The 18,549-nt window shown below is 43.1% G+C and overlaps 2 protein-coding genes across 7 annotated transcripts in view; one reads left to right on the top strand and one right to left on the bottom strand.

The window, feature by feature from the left end:
* TCEAL2 (transcription elongation factor A like 2) overlaps positions 1-18,549 on the bottom strand; it is a 647,988-nt gene that overhangs the window by 379,638 nt on the left and 249,801 nt on the right. The window contains exon 1 of one of the 3 annotated variants that reach the window (XM_050775985.1): positions 8,223-8,228. The exons of the other annotated variants lie outside the window; for them this stretch is intronic. The gene's annotated coding sequence lies outside the window, so the exon portion shown is untranslated. Of the gene's footprint in view, positions 1-8,222; positions 8,229-18,549 lie in introns of those variants that run through there. 3 annotated transcript variants of the gene reach the window in all.
* LOC126946019 (protein ARMCX6) lies at positions 3,962-6,836 on the top strand. Of its 4 annotated transcripts, XR_007722571.1 has the most exons (5): positions 3,972-4,128; positions 4,395-4,476; positions 4,831-4,912; positions 5,206-5,300; positions 6,212-6,836. XR_007722571.1 is itself a non-coding variant. In XM_050775996.1 (4 exons), the coding sequence occupies exon 4, from the start codon at positions 5,352-5,354 to the stop codon at positions 6,252-6,254; it is 903 nt and encodes a 300-aa protein (XP_050631953.1). In that variant the 5' UTR covers positions 3,965-4,095; positions 4,395-4,476; positions 4,831-4,912; positions 5,206-5,351; the 3' UTR covers positions 6,255-6,836. The 4 variants fall into 4 exon arrangements, 3 of the variants coding, with proteins under 3 accessions (XP_050631955.1, XP_050631953.1, XP_050631954.1); XM_050775996.1 differs by having other exon boundaries at positions 3,965-4,095; positions 5,206-6,836; XM_050775997.1 differs by having other exon boundaries at positions 5,206-6,836.

Genomic DNA, 18,549 nt, shown 5'->3' with positions numbered 1-18,549 from the left:
AACAGGTAACAATACAAAAAGTAATATAGCTTTTCAGAACATAGGGTCTTCAGTGAGATATTCCTTAATAGTTTGAATAAAAGGTTATTATTTGAATATAACTTTTAAAATACCCAGACAATATGGGAGTAAATCAAGAGACTGAGGAGGTTGAGAACAGGCAAACCCCCAGGAAAATTCATATCTATGTAACTTCTGGGAGGCAGTACTAGAATGTGATTGAAATTTATTTAGTAAACAGAAACCAAATCAACTGTATGATCCTGTGTTTAGAGAAAGATCATGTGTAGCAAAGGGGCTCATTCAAGCATAGGAACATATGAAAGGGACAGTCAGAAGAAAGTGTTGGTATTTCCCACCCAAGCACTGTCTGGAGGAGAAAAAGTGTTGGCTAAGGAGAATGGAACATTTCACTTTCTCTGGCAGAGTCATGCCCATGATGTGTAATAGTACTTCATGCTTCCTCAGCTGAAACTCCCTTCTTAAGATGAACAAATACCCTCGCTTTGATTGCAGGCTCACCAAACAACCTTTGAAGGTTGTGTTTTCCGAAGTAGTAGCTTGTCTACAAGGAAAGAATGGGCAGGTAAGACTGACTGAAACCTCCAGTACCCCCTGACAGTTGTATTTCTCAGGGCAAATTATTCAGTTGTCACTCCTGTTGAAACAGCCTCCCTTGTGGTCTACTTATGGGGAGAGAATGCAGAGATCCCTAGGTTTGAACATTCAGATCGATTTATATATAAGTCTCTATGAATGGGAGACTTTCCTTGAGGCATCCAGAGGCAACTCTTCTCAGCATACAAACAAAATCAGGATTTGGTCATGCAATACTGAGGAAGAGACCCTGAACTACAGACGCAACCTTGTGGGAATCCTGTGGGAGAAGCCAAGTGGCCTTGGCTCAAAGGACAACCTTGTGCATCACCATTTCATAACCATACCTTTCTAATGTTTAGTTAATGGTGGAAATTACAACTAAGATACTCTGTGGCATATTATGCCCCCAGCACTTCCGTTATAGATAAACAAAGGGTTAATTTCCAAAGTGGTTAAAGGGCTCCTGCAAATCAACAACAACATCTGAAACAGTTTAAATTTCTCCCTGGGAAAAGAAAGGAAGTGCATTTTACATTTTACATACCCTATTGTTTTCCTCAGCCAAAGGGTGGGTATTGTGCCCAAAACAGACCAACCAAAAGCTGTCTTACTAAAATTTCAATCTTCATCAGAGAAATAAAAACCTGAAAACCGGTGGACTTGTGACATCCTGAAAAGACATCTATCAATTTCTCCTACCTAAACCCCTCGGAAATGAGCCTGGTCTTCAACATTTCCTCCTTAAGCTAACCAGGCTTGTTCTATGTCGCTTGCAACCACACAACCTTAAGTAAGACACAATACCAAAATTACACAATACAAAAAGTAGTATCTTTTCAAGATAACATCCTTCTATAATTTATTTTTTTCACCCTCCACAATTCCATTAGTGTCACCATTTGCTGATCGTTTTTTTGTTTCTGGGTACTTTATAAGTTACATATCACACGTGAACTGATTTAAGCCAAAAGTTTTGTTTTGGCAGTGGTTTCACAGTAGTTTTTTGCGGACTGAGGAACTTTTAACTGTCCTGTCTGAGGACTTCTTTAAGCATTTTCCTTTCTCACTTTTGAACGGTATGTGAGCCTTATAACATGTCCTTAAGTAAATATTTGTTGGTAGATGTATAATGGAGAGCAAAGTAGTTTTTTCTTTGTTTGTTTGTTTGTTTTTAATGCTAGTCTCCAGGTAGGAATTGGTAGAATCATGGATCAGAAGAACAAAGAGGTAAGAGAATCGAAAGGGTTTTTATAACCATGGGATTTTAGGAAGTTTTAGACAGGGAGTGGATTCAAACCAGGAAAGGTCGGGCATACTGGGAGAATGGTAGTGAGAAGTTATACATTGGACTAACTGGAGAATATACCAAAAGGGTGGAGATAGGTTATACTAGTGAGGAGAGGGTAGGAGTAAAGTTTTTGTCCTTGAAGCCTGACTAAGTGTTGTGAAAGTAAGTTCTTATTGTAAAGCCATGTCTGTGACACCAAGTCATCTGTCTTTATTAAGCTTTACATACTCCTTAGTTTTTTTAATGTATATATTCAAAACAAACAAAAGCCACTTATACAACTACCTAGCAGCCAAACACTGAATGATGGACTGTTGAATCTGAGAATTCTGTTAGTAAGCCTTCATAAGTATAATTCACTTGTCTAGGGGAAGTAAATAAAGGGTCATAAAAAAAAATGAGGTAAAGATTTAGAGAGATTAAGATGTGATATTGGTGAGTTTGGACTATAAAAGGGGAAGACCAGAAAGTTGTGACATATTGACTTCTGAATATTCACCAGCAAGGCACTAGGACTCCTTGGCTTGCCTCCTGAAAGGGCCTCCTCCACACAGGGGCCCCTCACTGGGGAGCCCCTCCCTCTGAGGTGTCATATTTCAGTGTTCTAAGAGGTTGCCTGGAGTGTCTATATTTAGAGTATGACTCCTCAGCAGGGACAGGTGGATGCTTGAGAACTAACTTCTGCATACTTGGTCCCTGAGTTTTGGGATTATTCTGAGGGGCTTGTACTGGTGGCTTGGTGAAATTGTAACAGAAGGCAGGAAGCGTAAAGCCCTCTTTTTTCTGGCAACTGCTTGAGATCCTGTGCATTGCCCTTCCACTTGTGAGGGAAAAAAATGACACAGACATGAGGGGTGTTGCAGTGATTCCCAGTCACCCACAGACCCTCACCACCATCTCCACTGGAAAATGCCGAACACTCACCACTGCTAGGGTAGCATACAATACATGAATGGCAGACAGCAGCAAGATCACCAACAGTGTCATGATGGAAAGAAAATTACCTCAAGTCTCATTTTCATCAATAGGATAACAAGAAATTATCTAATTTCTGGATGATTTATGGGTTGCACCACAAACTTCAGAATAGATTTTAAATAAAACCCTGTGAATTAAAGGCAGGCTAATCTGTGGAGTCACTAATCTGTAAAGTTCATCTGAAGATGTAAGATTCCTCTGAAGTTGGGGTTTGCAAAAAAATCTGTCTTTTGAAGCCAGAGTGAAAGTCACCCAGCAATCTTCTATGAAGATGTCAGTCATATTACACCTAATACTATGAGTTCAGCCAGGAGAAGGAAAGGGACAATAGTTCACATACTTAAAATGGTCAAAATTAGAACACTGACCTTCTCAGTATAGATTCATTTGTCCATCAATTTATAAATCATGTTGAAAGCACAACTGGTTTTGTTTGTAAGGGTATGTTTTTCATTTTAATATGTTGTTTGAAAGCTGCTATTTCCTGTGCAGTCAGAAGAAAATATTTTCAACTTAACACAAACTAACTTCACCAAATCAATGAGGCCTCCCTCTTAACTGGGAAATCTTGCTTATGTTATATAAATTTTTGTAAAAAAAAAGGTTTGAATTATTTCTTCTCCAAGTGGGAAAAGCTTTATTTTTTTTTTTCCGATTACAAAATAGTGTAGTTCAAGTCAATAAAAAAGAAAGGACAAAATATAACTTAAATGTTATTAAAATACTAATTAAAATCTCACCACTGCCTGGACTTCCGTTTCTGCCCCTTCCCCCAATGTTGATGCAGACAGAGACTGAACATGGAAAAGGGTAGAAATTTAAGAAAGGGGCTGCAGGAGTTCCAGAGCCAAGGAAAGGATGAGACAATTCCCCAAGAAGTGTAAGTGAAGGGCAGACCCAGGAAAAGAAGCTGCCCCTTCCTGGAATTAGAGAAACACAAATTGAAACACCAGAAAGACAGGGCCATTTCTGGTTTCTGGTATTGTTACAGAGGAAAAAAGTGACAGGGCCCACTGTGGGAGTTGAGGGGGAGATACAAGGCAGGCTGGCGCCTGCCGCACTGCTTGTGGGAGTGGAAATTGGGGGCCAGAACGCACCGGTGACGTGGCTGTCACGTGACCAAGAGCCGCCTAGAGCACAAGTCCTGCTAGTCGCCTCCGTCTGGGTACCAGCCCCCTATTACTCTGCAGGCGTGTGAAGAAAGAAGGAAACTAGCTCGGACTGTGCAGGTCGGTGCGAGGATGGGCGCTGCTTCAGAGGAGGTATGGGTGGAAGAGGGCCAAGAACGCCACAGATACGAGTTCAGGCCGATCACAGCTGGGTCCTTTCTCGCCTACTTTCTAAATACTGCCACCAACCCCCACCCCACCCCGTGCTCATTTTAGTAGAGAGAAGTGGCGGGTTTCGGGTGGGGGTGAGGGGAGTGAAAGGCGTTTCCAGAGATTCCGAGAAAAGAAAGGTTCCAGTGTCCCGGGTGCTGGTCCGTCCACCAAGCACTCCGTCCCCTCGGTCCCTTGTCTGTTTGCAGGTTTGTAGGTCTGTTGGCCTGTAGGTTTCGGCACAAGTCTCAGCAAGAGAAGGAGAAAACTGCCTTGGTTGGAACCTTGCAGGTCAGTGTGAAGGTGGGATTAGCCCAGGACCACGGGTGGGGGTGGCGGAGGAGAGGGGCTGGGATATGAGAGGGCCGGGTCCGAGTCGCCCTCTCCTGGCCCCTTCTTTCTCCACACCCCCTCCCATTTCAGTGCAGGGAAAGGGGTGTGGCGGCCTTTGCTGGGGAAATGGCGGACGACAAGTGGGGCGGGGGAGGCCTGCGTCGGGAAAGTCAGTAGAGTATGAGAAATCTTTTAAACTCAAGTGCCTAAAATTCACAAAAGCAGAAATTGGGACATGTGTCCTCAGTCCATCCACTACACTTTCATTTCTCCATTTCCGCCTACCTGTCTTTGCATTTACCCTTCTGCCAGACTCTATCCTCTATCACTGTGGAGGGACCACTGACAACAGAAGACAAGGGAAAACCAAGGAATTTACCTGACTTTGGTAGAGGTTAGTGAGAGAAACTGCCTTAATCTTTGGAAGTGGAGGTCTGGTGAAGGAGACTACCTGAGAGGTACTCACACTGTCACCCTCCTAGCTATCATAGCACAGACCCGTCTCCTGCCCTTCCCTGTGGACCCAGAAAGAGAAATGGGGGCTCCTGAGGTCCATAGAGGAAGACAGAAAAGAACAAAGAAATTATATCCTGTTAATCTGCCTTTCTCACCAACTCAAAATCCACCTGTCTGTGAGGCACAAAGCCAAACATAGTCCCGAGCCCTAATATTCTGTTTCACCCATAGATTCATCACAAGAGAGCTACAAGAGCCTAGAAGAAGCTAAAGACTGCTACCCTCCATCCTTACTCACCCTGGACCTGAGAGACCTCTTCAATCAGGTGGAGCAAGGCCCTCTCCTGTCCTGCCCCAAGGCTGGCACGGACTTGAGCATGGGCCGGGCTCGGGAAGTGGGTTGGATGGCGGCAGGACTGATGATTGGGGCTGGTGCCTGCTACTGCGTTTACAAACTGACCATAGGAAGAGATGACAGTGAGAAGCTGGAGGAGGAGGAGGAAGAGGAGTGGGACGATGACCAGGAGCTGGATGAGGAGGAGCCTGATATTTGGTTTGATATTGAAACTATGGCTCGGCCCTGGAGTGAGGATGGGGATTGGACTGAACCTGGGGCCCCAGGTGGCACAGAAGACAGGCCCTCAGGGGGAGGCAAGGCCAACCGAGCACACCCAATAAAACAGCGGCCATTCCCCTATGAACATAAAAATACTTGGAGTGCTCAAAATTGTAAAAATGGCAGTTGTGTTCTGGACCTCTCCAAGTGTCTTTTCATTCAGGGAAAACTGTTGTTTGCTGAGCCCAAGGATGCGGGCTTTCCATTTAGCCAGGATATCAATAGCCATTTGGCCAGTCTCTCAATGGTTAGAAACACGGGCCCCACACCAGACCCCACTGTTAGAGAGGCTTTGTGTGCCACGGATAACTTAAATGCCAGGATTGAAAGTGAGTGCCAGATTAAGATGTACATCAATGAAGTGTGTCAGGAGACTGTGTCACATTGCTGCAACTCATTTCTGCAGCAGGCCGGATTAAATTTGTTAATAAGCATGACAGTTATTAATAACATGCTTGCCAAGTCCGTTTCAGACTTGAAGTTTCCTTTGATATCAGAGGGAAGTGGATGTGCTAAGGTTCAGGTTTTGAAACCACTGATGGGTTTGTCTGAAAAGCCAGTCTTGGCGGGGGAGTTAGTCGGTGCCCAGATGCTCTTCTCATTCATGTCCCTCTTTATCAGAAAAGGAAACAGAGAGATTCTCCTGGAAACCCCTGCCCCATAAACGGCCCTCTGGAACACAATGGGACGGAATCCACCCACAACGCGCTTGGTTTGCAGATGTCAAAGAATCTGCAGAGGGTGCTACTGAAGATCCAGCCTTAGCCAATCACCACCTCATTGGGTGAAAGTTCCAGGGCTCAATCCAGGACCACACTCTTATTGGCCAGGCAGGGGCTCCCACAGAGCTTTGAGTAACTTGTTGGTTGTGCAGTCTGCAGGCAATGTTGGCACTGTAAATTCCTCCCTTGCAGCCTCCTTCATGTGGTGAGGGGATCACTTCAGCTGCCTGCTGTGGACAAAGAACATCAAATTACAGCTATTGTTGCCTGTGGTGGTCTCCCTGTCCAAGCAGAACCGCTTTGCAGAGACCAGACGCATATCGCAGCTTGAGCTGAAAATGCATTTGTTGCAGCTTAGGTTGAATTATTTTTCGTTTACTCTTTCTTCTACACGCGCCTGATGGATAGTGAACCTATTCATCAAAAAAGTGCACTGCTCTTCTGTCTATTGTACCGACTTAACCTCTTCCACCCAAGTCCGCATCTGTGTGTATCATCAATAAAGTTGTGTGCTTTGATTGGCAGAAAAGAGTCATGGTCCTTGTCCTTGAGTTTACAGTCTGCACTGAGAGAAGGACAAAAAAAGCACGATAAACGCCAGCTGACTGGGACTTCTGTTCCCTGACAAATGCCGGCTTATCGGTGCTCACAGGAGGCAGGGATAGAGAGGGGCTGCAGTGCTCAGAATAAACTTCAAGAAGGGGCTGGGGGCGGGGGTGGGAGGAAGGGAGGGGCACAGCGGGGGAGTTCGTGGAATTAGGATGGAATGTTGAGAGGACTGAAAGAGACAACACCCGTGGAGCAGGCAGCACCGTGCCCGGCACAGAGAAATCCCTTCTTAATGTCTTTTCCTTGACTGCCAGCCTGGAAAGAAAGGTCAGTAACCCCGGCCTTTTCGTTTGTCTGCGCATCCCGACGTGGGGATGGGGACCGGGGTGGAGCGGGTGGGGGAGCTCTACCACGCATCGGGGCGCATTTATTGCACAAAGGTTGCCGCTTGCCCAGCACCTACCCTGTGTAGTTCTGTCCCTCCTGCGAAGCCACGGGGAAATCTGCTTCCAGCCCTCCTTCTCTCTTCCTTGGGATCCCCGGCGCTACTTCCTGACAGAGTGAGAGGGTTGGCCGCTGCTCCCTTTGGAGCAACCTCCTTTCTTCCATATCCCCACTACCTTTGGTGGGACCCTGGAAGGGGACAGTGGAGCCTTCCATCAACTACCCGCGGGGGTGATAGGGCAAATGCTGAGGGCACTTGGCACGACCGAGGTCACTCCATCCATCCGGAGACACCTCCACACTCTCCATCTGAGGTCCCTGCACTTTGCCAGGAAAGGAAGAGCCCGTGGGCACAGAAGCACTCCATGGGTCAGGGCAGCTCGTGCTGCCCCTGACCCGCCCCCATCTCCAACATTACCAGATCCTGCCCAGCAGGTTTAGCCCCTGAATCAGCAAAGCCAGGTTCCCTGTATGTTTGTGTTGTGTGTGTCAAGAAGTGGTCCCCTTCCCTAAAGCCATGGCAAACCCAGTAAACACATCTGCTTCCGTTGGGCAAGGCTGCTGCCGTGCCGGTACCCTCTCGGCCTCCCAGGGCTGCTGCTGTGGGTCACTGTGTCCTGGGCGGCCGCCATCTCTGTGGTGCTGGGCATTCGGCTTGTTCTCTTCCACACAGAACAAAGCTTTCTTTTCTTGTCTTATTCTCCCTTCCCCGCGCAGCTTGGGTTCCAGGTGGGTTACAACTTTCCTGCTTGTACCATCTGCCCCACAGTCCATGCTGGCCAGAGGGCCTGAGTGCCTGCCAGGTCCCCTGACCAACTCTGGGAAACCCTCCCACCTGGAATGGGGACCAGGCCTCTTCCCAGGCCCTGGTGTCTGGGATGGCCAACAAACGACTTGCAGTTATTGTGACACCACACCCCCCCCCATCAAGGCTCACACTGCTGGGGCTTCCTTGGCTGGCTCTGGGAGCCCTGTCTCAGTTCTTAAGGGTTCCTAAGAGCTGTCAGAAGGACCACCCTTTCTCCCAAGCCAACCACAGTTTGGCTGGGCAATCTGATTTCAAAGGGGATTTCCCTGCAGACAGCTCCGCAACCACTTTTCCCAGTGGAGCCTGCTTCACCAACACTGTCTTCAGTGACACCTCATTGCTCAGTCTCTTTGAGCACAAAGGCATCCTCCTAGCCTGTGGTCCGGAATTACCATGCACGTCCCTACTTCCCTGCATGCTACCAAATTTCCCTTTGCGTACACTTGTCCACCATCTCTGAGGCACTTGACACAGTGAGGCCGCAGCTGAGTCCTAACTCAGGGAGCGCCCCAGAGGCTTTCTGCCCATCTCCTGAGCAAACTCTGTTACAGAAAAGCCCATCAGCGTCCAAGCGTCTCCACGGCATTGTCTTGGCCCAAGTCAAAACCCTCCTGTCCATTTGCTGGCACTGCCCTCCCAAAAGCACTCACGCACAGCCCTTCTGTCCTGCCCCCTCATCCCCTGACTGGTTGCAGTGCCTGGGTACGAGCCCAGTTCCCGTGGATTCTGCCTCCCTGGGATGCGTAGGGGAGTCGGGAGCATGCCTGCCTCCCAGGGCCTGATCAAGACACTGAGAGGTTCTCAGCACTGGCAAGAGCACCGGTGCCCCCATTCCATATGTAACGCAAACATAAAAACAGCCCCGAGCCATCAATCACAATACATACCTGCCTGCTGCAACCAAAAGACAGTCTTTCTGGGCTTCCCCGTGGCAAAAATTGGGAAAGGTCATCAATCCTGAGCTTGCCACATTCTGTGGGGAGTGCTCTGCCTTGATGGTGCCACCCCAGCCTGAGCCTGTCTCTTGTGTCAATCTGGAACTGCTGCCACAGGCTGTCTTCCATCTCCAGAAAGGGCCCCCTGGGTTTTGCTTCTCATCTATCTCATGAGCTCGTTTCCATTTGGTGTCTGTAGGCACTGACTGACTTCCAGACCAACTTCAGGTGCCCTCCCCAGCCTGCGGCCTCTCCTAGGGATTTTGTGGTTTGCCACCCCCACCCCGCCCCCCTCCAGGTGAGTGCACACAAGGTTGCAGACATCCAGCTTCCCGGCAGGCGCATCCTGTCTCAGACACTGGATCCTCACCGGGGTACTGTGCCACTCTCAAAGCAGTGTCCACCACAATCCCCTTACTTTTAAGTGCCACCCTGAACCAACATAGCCCTCACCCAGTCTGTCCCTCTGACGATGCACCACTTGGCAAAGAGTTGGGTAGCTGTGGCGAGGGGTTGCTCTTGCCTCTCTTCTGAGGGACACTGGCTGCTCTATGATGCAGATGGGCACTACACCAGAGTCCAGCAGAGTGCTGCAGAGGGCCGGCCTTTGCCCCATCTGTTACAAATGCCAGATGTGTCTTCTCACTGGCTGCCACTTCCCTACTCTCTGTGATCATGGCCTCCTTTCCATCCTGGAGGTCCATTTTCCCTTACTGCCTCTTGTTTTGGTGTGAAGTTTAGGACAGGCTTTCCCACTTTCCCATGAACACAGTCTCCTTGGCAGTTTTCTCGTTCTTTCACACCTTTCTATTCAGAGTTTTGTCTCATCGATCTGTCTGGAATTTACTTTTGTGCAAGGTGAGAGACAGTGATGTGACTTGACTTCTTTTCCCTCATGATTAGCCGATGAGCCCAGCACCACTGGTTGAGCACTCCGTTCTAGTGCTGTCTGTGGCACGTTCTGGGATCCTCATGTGCCCAGCTGCGCACCCACTCTGTGGTTTCCAAGCATTAAAGTTTCTCCTGAGGCACATCCCTTTCCCTCAGGAGCCTCTTATTGACTTGGAGTCCCTCAGCTCACTAGGTGGCCTAAGGCAGGTGGGTGTGTGTGTGTGTGTGTGTGTGTGTGTGGGTGGGGAGAGCTGTGTTGGTGCTTGTGAGCAGGCCTCTGCTCCAGGTATGTTCTCAGGACATATTCTGGCCCACGGGAAGCTTAGGAACTCTCATCCTGCCGACCTTTGCACCATGGCAAACTGGGCACTGGTCTCTCTCCTCTCCCAAATTACTATATCTGTGCAAGACAAAAGCAATTTCCTTTTCTGAGTATAGACTTGCTGTACTGACCTGTATGGTAGTCATTAGCTACACTTGAAATGAGATCCTTATGACATGTTGCAACCATTGCCAATGTTTTCACTCACCCCATCTCTTGATATCTTTGTGTATGTGTGATTTATTTCATCACTCAGGAAATTGAGTTTTCTGCTTCTGTCAATATTTTTCTTTTAGGACTTCTATATGTACTGTTTTCTTGCTTCTTCTTTCCTTCCTTCTTTCCTTCCTTCCTTCCTTCCTTCCTCCCTTCCTTCTTCTTTTTCTTTTCCATGACAGCCTTTCCTTCTCAAAGTTATAAGAAAAGCCTTTGCCTATTTCCTTAGAAGGAATACAAACACAATATCTTTTTTACAGTTAGCTTCACTGTTAACCTACTAGTAGTGTGTGTGTGTCTGTCTGTCTGTATAGACAGTTTGAGGTAGATTTTCTATCTTAATTTTCTCTATATTATTAATTATGCTAATGTCATTTATTGTAGAACACACGGTTTATGTTTTGATTGAAATTATATTAACTTTATGGATCAAATTGGCAAGGATTGGCATCTTAGAATTTTATCTATGTACAACTATTTAGACCTTGTTGTCACTTGTGATATTTTCTTTACAAAGATCATTCACATTTCTTTTTGGGGTTATTCCTAAGGATTTATCTGTTTTTCTATGTGAACACGATCTTTACCTTGTCCTATAATACTATGCTATTTTGACTCTGCTGTCCTCATCCTACGTGCCAGCACACAGGCCGTGTCTTTGGCTTCTACTGCTTTGAGAATAGCAATGAAAAAATTGGACGGTCAAGTGCCTCACCATTGCTACTCTCAAAGAGGAGGGAAGGAGGAATAAACAAAGCATTTGGACCTAGTGTTCTACAAATGTTCTTTTCCCAGAAATCTTTCTAAAGACCCTTTCCCTGCCTTCATTTTATTTTTATGTTTTCTTTCTCCCCCACTCCCCTGGCAGTGGAGTAGTCCAAACTAGTTCTTCTGGTTTATTCAATCATGTTTCTTTCGACCCTGGCAAGGTCTTTATTAAGTCTAGCCATCAGTATTCTATTGTTCTTTGTTTTCAACTAGCTGGATATGGGATAATTTTGAAGGAAGGAAAGGCAATTTGATGGCTCAAGCTATCACCACAATTAAGACTCCAGATAACCGTGTTACACAACCCTCTTCTGAATAAATATTTGCATCTCACAAAGACCAATTGTCAATGCATAGATCTATATCCAGAGTTCTGTATTTTTAATTATCCAGTCCTTTGAATTGGGTCATAGATGAAGTTGGCAACCTCCCCTCTCAGCTGGGGATGGGGCATGGAGGTAAGGGAAGTCTTGGGAGATGTTATCACCAGCCTTCTCTCACAGCCTTTTCTAGCCTTCCACTTGAGCTGTCCCATGTCAGACTCAGCATTTTTTCAGCTTGTTCCTATGGAAGTGAAGAAACTAACCCCAATACTCTTAAATTTCCCAGTAACTTATCTGGTCATACCTGATACCCACCACTCTCTAGGGTTTCAATTTGGGAACTGATTTGGACCAGGACACAAGAGATTAGCTGTTTTTCCTTCATGTCTCCTCTCTCCTTTCCACAAAGTTTCTTTCTGATAAACATTTCCTTTAGGTCCTGAGTTCTCACTACTTTTGGTTTCTATTAAAGATCTTTGGTCAGAATCTCCCAGGCCTGGTTACCAATATGTAATGGCAGCTTTTGGAATTTAGGAAAACTTGAAATTGATGGCTATGAATTTTTAAAATTAGCTTTGAGAACTCAAAGTTTCTTGAACAAGGTACTAGCAGTACCTTTCTGCTTATAAGCCATAGGGTCCATTGAAGTGCTGTCAACTTGCACATGCTTCTTATTTTTGAGAAATATACAAACAGAGAAATATTCTAAGTACTTACTCTTGATGGTGAATAATGAAAATGGACAGGGACACAGGGGCCAAGTTGGCAATGAGGACATTGCCCTGTACCCTTTGCCTCAGTTTTCAGGAGGATAGAACAAAGACAGATGTACATGGAATGAGGAAACTCTACAAAACATATATTAGGGATCTCACATGATATCTACAAGGCTGGGCAAAGATCAGTCAGCCAACTCTTTATATTTTACATTATTATTAGTATTATTATTGAGACAGAGCCTCACTCTGTCTCCCAGGCCGGAGTGCAGTGGCGCAATCTCGGCTCACTGCAACCTTCGCCTCCAGGGTTCAAGTGTTCTCCTACCTCAGCCTCCTGAGTAGCTGGGATTACAGGCGCATGCCACCACATCCAGCTAATTTTTCTATTTTTAGTAGACATGGGGTTTCGCCATGTTGGTCAGGCTGGTCTCAAACTCCTGACCTCAGGTGATCCGCCCACCTCGGCCTTGCAAAGTGCTAGGATTACAGGCATGAGCCACCGTGCCTGCCTGCATTTTATCTTATTTTTAAACTTAATTTGTTTTTAAAAACTGGTAACACATCCTAGTGGTTCAAAATTCAAAAGATAACAAAGGGTATACATTTAAAAATCTTTAACCCCCTCTCTTACCAACTACTTGCTTCTCTCCCACCAGAAGCAGTTTCTAATGCATTATTCTAGAGATATTATACAGACACACATAAACATACAAATAAACACACACACACACACAGAGCAATATGTAAATGACCTTGTCAATCATTGGTTATCACTGGATTAAAAATTCGCTTTTCACTTTATAACTGAATAGTATTTTATTGCATTAATGTGTCATAATTACTTAGTCGTGAATATTTTGTGTGTTTTTCATTTTTCTTGCTATTATGAATAATGCTTTAAGGATTAACTTTATACACATTTAGTCCTCTGCCCTGCTCCCTTTCCTCTTTTCATGCACTTTTAGTTGATTAGATTATATTTCTTAGTGTTTATACTATTCAATGTACTTATACCTGTATCACCATATTTGTCTGGTTTAGGTGGTATCTTTTGACCTCAGTCATTAAGGATAAGAAAATCAACATATTTACATTACCTCCCACCTTGTTTTTCTTTCCTCTTCCAATTGTTGTTCATTGTATAATTGCTTCTCCATCTGAGTGTATCACCATTACATTCATTCTGTAAACATAATCACCACATTTGTTTTGGTCTTAGTCCTAAATGTACATAGATTTGACACTAATTACTATGCTTTTGCCATAGTTTCTCTCTTCCTTGTGCTTCTGCGATTTTTGCTTTCATCTCTGTGACTGTTAAATTTCTTTTTTCACATTCTTCACAGAAGCCTCACAGATCACATTTCTTCTCATTCTTATTTTCCCATTCCTTTATTGAGGTCTTGCTTACTTGCTTTATTAAAACTTTCAAATTCATATGAAATATTTGGTGAAAATTTTCATCTACTTTATGGTAACATTTTTCAGATGAGTTTTCATCATCTGCCATTTAGTTTTCATGTCCCTTTTCTCTCTTTTTCATGTATAATTTGTGTTTACCTTGTATGCCAGTTTCATTTTAATTCACCATATTTAGGAAATATCAGGTTTTCTCAAATCAGTTATTTGCAGATAGTTCTTCTAAGATTAGGGCCAGCGTTGTCTTCTGTAATGTCAACAATTTTCCTTGTGGCCCAAGCCATTACAAAGAGGTAGCTGGGGCTTTGCAAGACAGTTGGGGCTCTCTCCTGCTACTCAGGGGCAGGGTCAACTATAATGTTACCAAGCGAACAGGTTGCTTCCTGCAAACATGACCTGTCTCTGTGATTTCTTCATCTCAATCTCTTTCTGCTTCTTATAACCCATAGGGCCCATTGAGGTCAACTTCTGCATGCTTCTTATTTTTGAGAAATATACAGTCTCTCTCTTTTTGGAATTTGGTGTTGCCAAGTGACTGACTCGAGAGTGCAGCTAGGGAGTTTCTGGAAAATTAACTGAACAGATTATAAAGTATAAAACCAATTTACAAATCCAAGGAGACACTCTCTGTGAAGGAATCAGAACCCAGAATACTGAGAAGCTTGGTTTGGACAGAGCCTCTAGTAAGGCCCACAATGGCAAACAACTCCATGTTCTCTGCCATCCTTCCTGAACGTTCTTACTACACAGTACAGGGAGCAAAGGAACTCAAAACAGTTTCTTCCTGTTCTTGCAACTAAGCTCATGCCAAATAAGAGGAAAATGGAGGACATTGAAGATGCTTTAATCACATCCCACTGTATCTGTAGGTGAAGTAGATTTCCATTATTAATTTTTATACCATTCATCAAACTCCATTGTAAATTCCTGTTTTCTTTGACTATATTTTCTACTAAATAATAAGCTGTATTAACACAAGAATGGTGTCTGTTTTGTTTACTATTGAATCTCCATCTGCCTGGCACATAATTAGTGCTCAATGCCTACTCTATTTGATCATCGAGGCCTGAAGCTGCAGTTCTGGTTCTGGAGAGTAGTTTGTGCTTATCTACATGTTTTTCAAATGGCTTCAATAAATGTGCATTATTTTTGCCAAGATACAATTTGTTTTTAAAAAATCTAAAACCGTATTTACTGTATGGTCCTAACTAATTTAAGCATTAAGATGCATTAAAAAGACTAAAATATTACACACTCAGTATATTGCTGTTCCTTGGGGTCCTGTTCTCAAGTCTCTTCTCCTTCCAGGAATCTCATCCACTGCCATCGTTTCAATTATCATCTATATATTAATGACTCACAAGTCTATATATCTTGAGTTCAGGATTAATTTATTTGATGCCTACAGATTACATATCTCACAGATATTTCATGCTCAACATATTTGAAATTGGAGCCATTATTCCCTGCTCCTACAACAAAACTATTCCCCCACCCGTATTCCCTGTCTCCATGAAAACAACCATCATCCACCCAGTTGCACATGCCAAAACCCTAATCATTGTTGACTCTTCCATCTTTTTCACTCTATATTGCCAGCTTGTCACAAAGCCCTGTTGATTCTACCTCATTAATGTTTTTGAATAAATATTAATATGTATCAAAACAATACATACACTTGACAAAAACTCTATAGTACAGAATTTATAATAAAAACGGTTTTCCCTTTTGAATTTGCCTAGACTCAGTATCACTTTCTAGAATGCCAAACTTTTCTCAACTTTTCTGATTTTTAACTCCTTATGATGCAGTGGTTCTCAATAGGAGTGATATTGCTCCCTAGGGGACATTTGTCACTGTTCAAAGACATTTTTTGTTGTCACAACTGGGGGAAAGAGTGCTACTGGTGTCTTGAAAGCAGAGACCAGGGATCCTACAATGCACAGGACAGTCCCTGGCTTAAAATGTTAATAGTGCCTGGGAAACCCTGTTCTTGTGGTTATCTTCAAGACTCTTAAAATACACTTGTATTCCTAACAAATTTTTGATATGAAAATAAGACACTTTAGCTCATTTATATTATCATACTTTCTCCCCCCTCTTATTCCCATTTTTTATAGCATTATTATTATTTTAGTTTAATCATGCAGTCCATAGATACTTCTTGAGCACCATTGTGTGCCATGCACTATTCAAAACATTTGAAATTTGGTAGTGAGCAGAGGTAGCCTTTATTAAGCTTGCTTTTCTGTGAAAGAAGTAGGCAATAAAAATAAAACATATAAAGTAGCTAAATTTAACTTTAAATAATATGCATAAAACTTTATTTTATTTCATAAACTTCCGCTAGTATTTCTTTACTTTGCACTTTGTAAAATGAGGATATCCATTCCACTATTCTTTCTTCTGCCTTTTATCACCTTCTATGACACATTCTGTTAGCTACACTGAATCTCATGTCTACTTATAATCTCATCCCCACAGGTGATATGTGAATCAGTTTCTAAAACTATAGAAGATGGGTTCAAGTGCTAGGACACTACTTGGCTCAGCAATGAGCAGCATTTACGTAGTCATAATAATCTAAACACACTTCATTGTTCTCAATGTCTAGAGTTGAAAGCAGAAAGTTTTAATGGGAGAAACACCTGGTTGTTACAGAATAGAATATAAAAGTAAACTGGAACTTAGCTGCATGCAGATGGTTATATAAAGCCAGAAGCTCAACTGCATTCTCTCCATTAGAAAGGCAAGCTCCCTTTGATTTTATGATCCCATGAAGGTACCTTTTTGAGGATAATATCACGTGACTAGTGTTCAGATATCTCAGATACTTTCACAAGTTCAACCTAAGCCTTTCTTGGGATGTAGAAGGGTTGCCTTTATATCTATTTGGTCACTTCAGACTTCTCTGGGAGCCATGTAACCATCGTCTACTTATGTACTATCTTCTGGGGTAGTACAGCTAGGTGCAAGGTAGAAAAAAACTATATCACATTATGAATGCATCTTACCCCAGGAATATTTACCTGCATCACTCTTAGTAACTTGGGAGCTAGTTCAAGCCTGCCCCATCTTATGTGCCCAGGTCAGACTCAACAGACACCTGGGATTAGGTTATGATTTAATCGAGGCCACTATAGTTTAGAAATATTCCACCTCAAGGCCCTTGAGTCACGTAAGGGGGACATTCTTACATTCGAGACGTAATAGATTATTTTTCCTTATATTCCATCAAAATGCTGAATTCATTCTGTATCTTAATTTGCTGCACTTTTGGAGCAAATACACATTTTTGTTTTGTTTTGTTCATCTGTTGTCTATTGTTGCATTAAAAAAAACACTCCAAAACTCAGTGACTTTAAATAGCCATCTTATTTGCTGGTTATTTTGTGGATTGGTAGTTCCTATTGGGCATATCTGGTTGGTTCTTCTGCTAGTCTTGCCTGAGGTTATTCGTGTTGCTGGAGTCACCTGGCAGATTAGCAGTCCTGTAGCTAGGACTGCTATATCCAGAAAATTAAAATACAGTATGCCCAGATTAATTTGAATTCAAAATGAACAATTAATATTTTTAAAGTATGTCTCATACAATATTTGGAAAACACATACACAAAAAATTTATTAGATGTTCAGCTGAAATTCACATTTAACTGGTATTCGTATATTTTATCTGACAATTCTTTCTAGGATTCCTCAGTTGAAACATTTCATCTCTGTTCTATGTAGTCTCACCCTACACAGGTTAGCCTGGGCAGCTCCACACATGGTGGTTTCAGAGCAGAAAGAGTGCAAGCCTCACTGAAAATGCTCTGTCCAGGCCTACTCTTTTGTCATGTTTCCTAACATTTAAACTGGTCAAAGCAAATCACGTGCCCAGGCCCAGAGTCAATGTGGGAGGGGACTATACAATGGCATGGATACAGGGAGGCATGGTTTATTGAGGGTCATTACTGTAATATTTTCTTAGATGATCATCTAATTGTTTTTCTTCCCTTACTTGCTTTTATCATACCCTCTAGTTTTTCTAACCTCTCATTTTCTAACCTCTCAATTCCTTTTACCAAGTCTCCTTTTATTCATTAGTTCATCCACTACCCTAAATCTTCTATCATATTGCTCCACTTTGGCCTAATCAGGACCTGTTATTTGACCATCACCTTAAAAGTAACATTTATTACTTTTCCAAGTTGGGATCACTATTTCCTGGATTCCATGTGTACTTTTCAATTGATTACTACCTCATTTTGTGGGAGTCATGTTCAAACAATTTTCTAAGGAAAACTCTACAGGAGGTAAACTTTCTAAGTAATTACAGTCCTGAAGACATCTTTACTGTCACTATATACCTGCTTCATAGTATGTTTAGGAATAGAATACTAGAGAAAAGTATATTCTCTAAGGATTTCAAGGCATTTATACATCGACATTTATCATCAAGTATTATGACTAGGAAGTCTGATGCCAGTTTGATTTGTAGGTGGCATTCCCCTTATCCTGGGAAGCTTTTAGGTCTCCTTTCAGTCCTTATTATCCTAAAATTTCTTGAGAATATGTCTAGGTGATGGAATTTTTTAAATTAATTGTATTGGGTACACAATACATCTTTAGTTTTAATTTAAATAAAAGATATATAGAGAAAAAACAATGAGGATCTATGTATACATCATCCATAATTAGCAATGTTAATGTTTATATTTGTTTATAATCTTTTTCTTAATAGATAAAATTAAATTGTATATATTGTTGGAGTCACATTTTCCTCCAGCCATTCCCAGAGGTAATTGATATTGCAAAACTGATGTACATCTGTCAGTGTCCATTTTAAATACTGCTATAAATA

Source organism: Macaca thibetana, chromosome X (genome assembly GCF_024542745.1).
Source record: "Macaca thibetana thibetana isolate TM-01 chromosome X, ASM2454274v1, whole genome shotgun sequence".
Classification (NCBI taxonomy): Eukaryota; Metazoa; Chordata; class Mammalia; order Primates; family Cercopithecidae; genus Macaca; species Macaca thibetana.
Note: the sequence above shows the minus strand (reverse complement) of the source record. Positions and strands in the feature narration are given on the sequence as shown.

Coding starts and splice junctions, on each gene's coding strand:
- LOC126946019 (XM_050775998.1), top strand. CDS start 5,352: ATGGGCCGGGCTCGGGAAGTGGGTTGGATGGCGGCAGGACTGATGATT.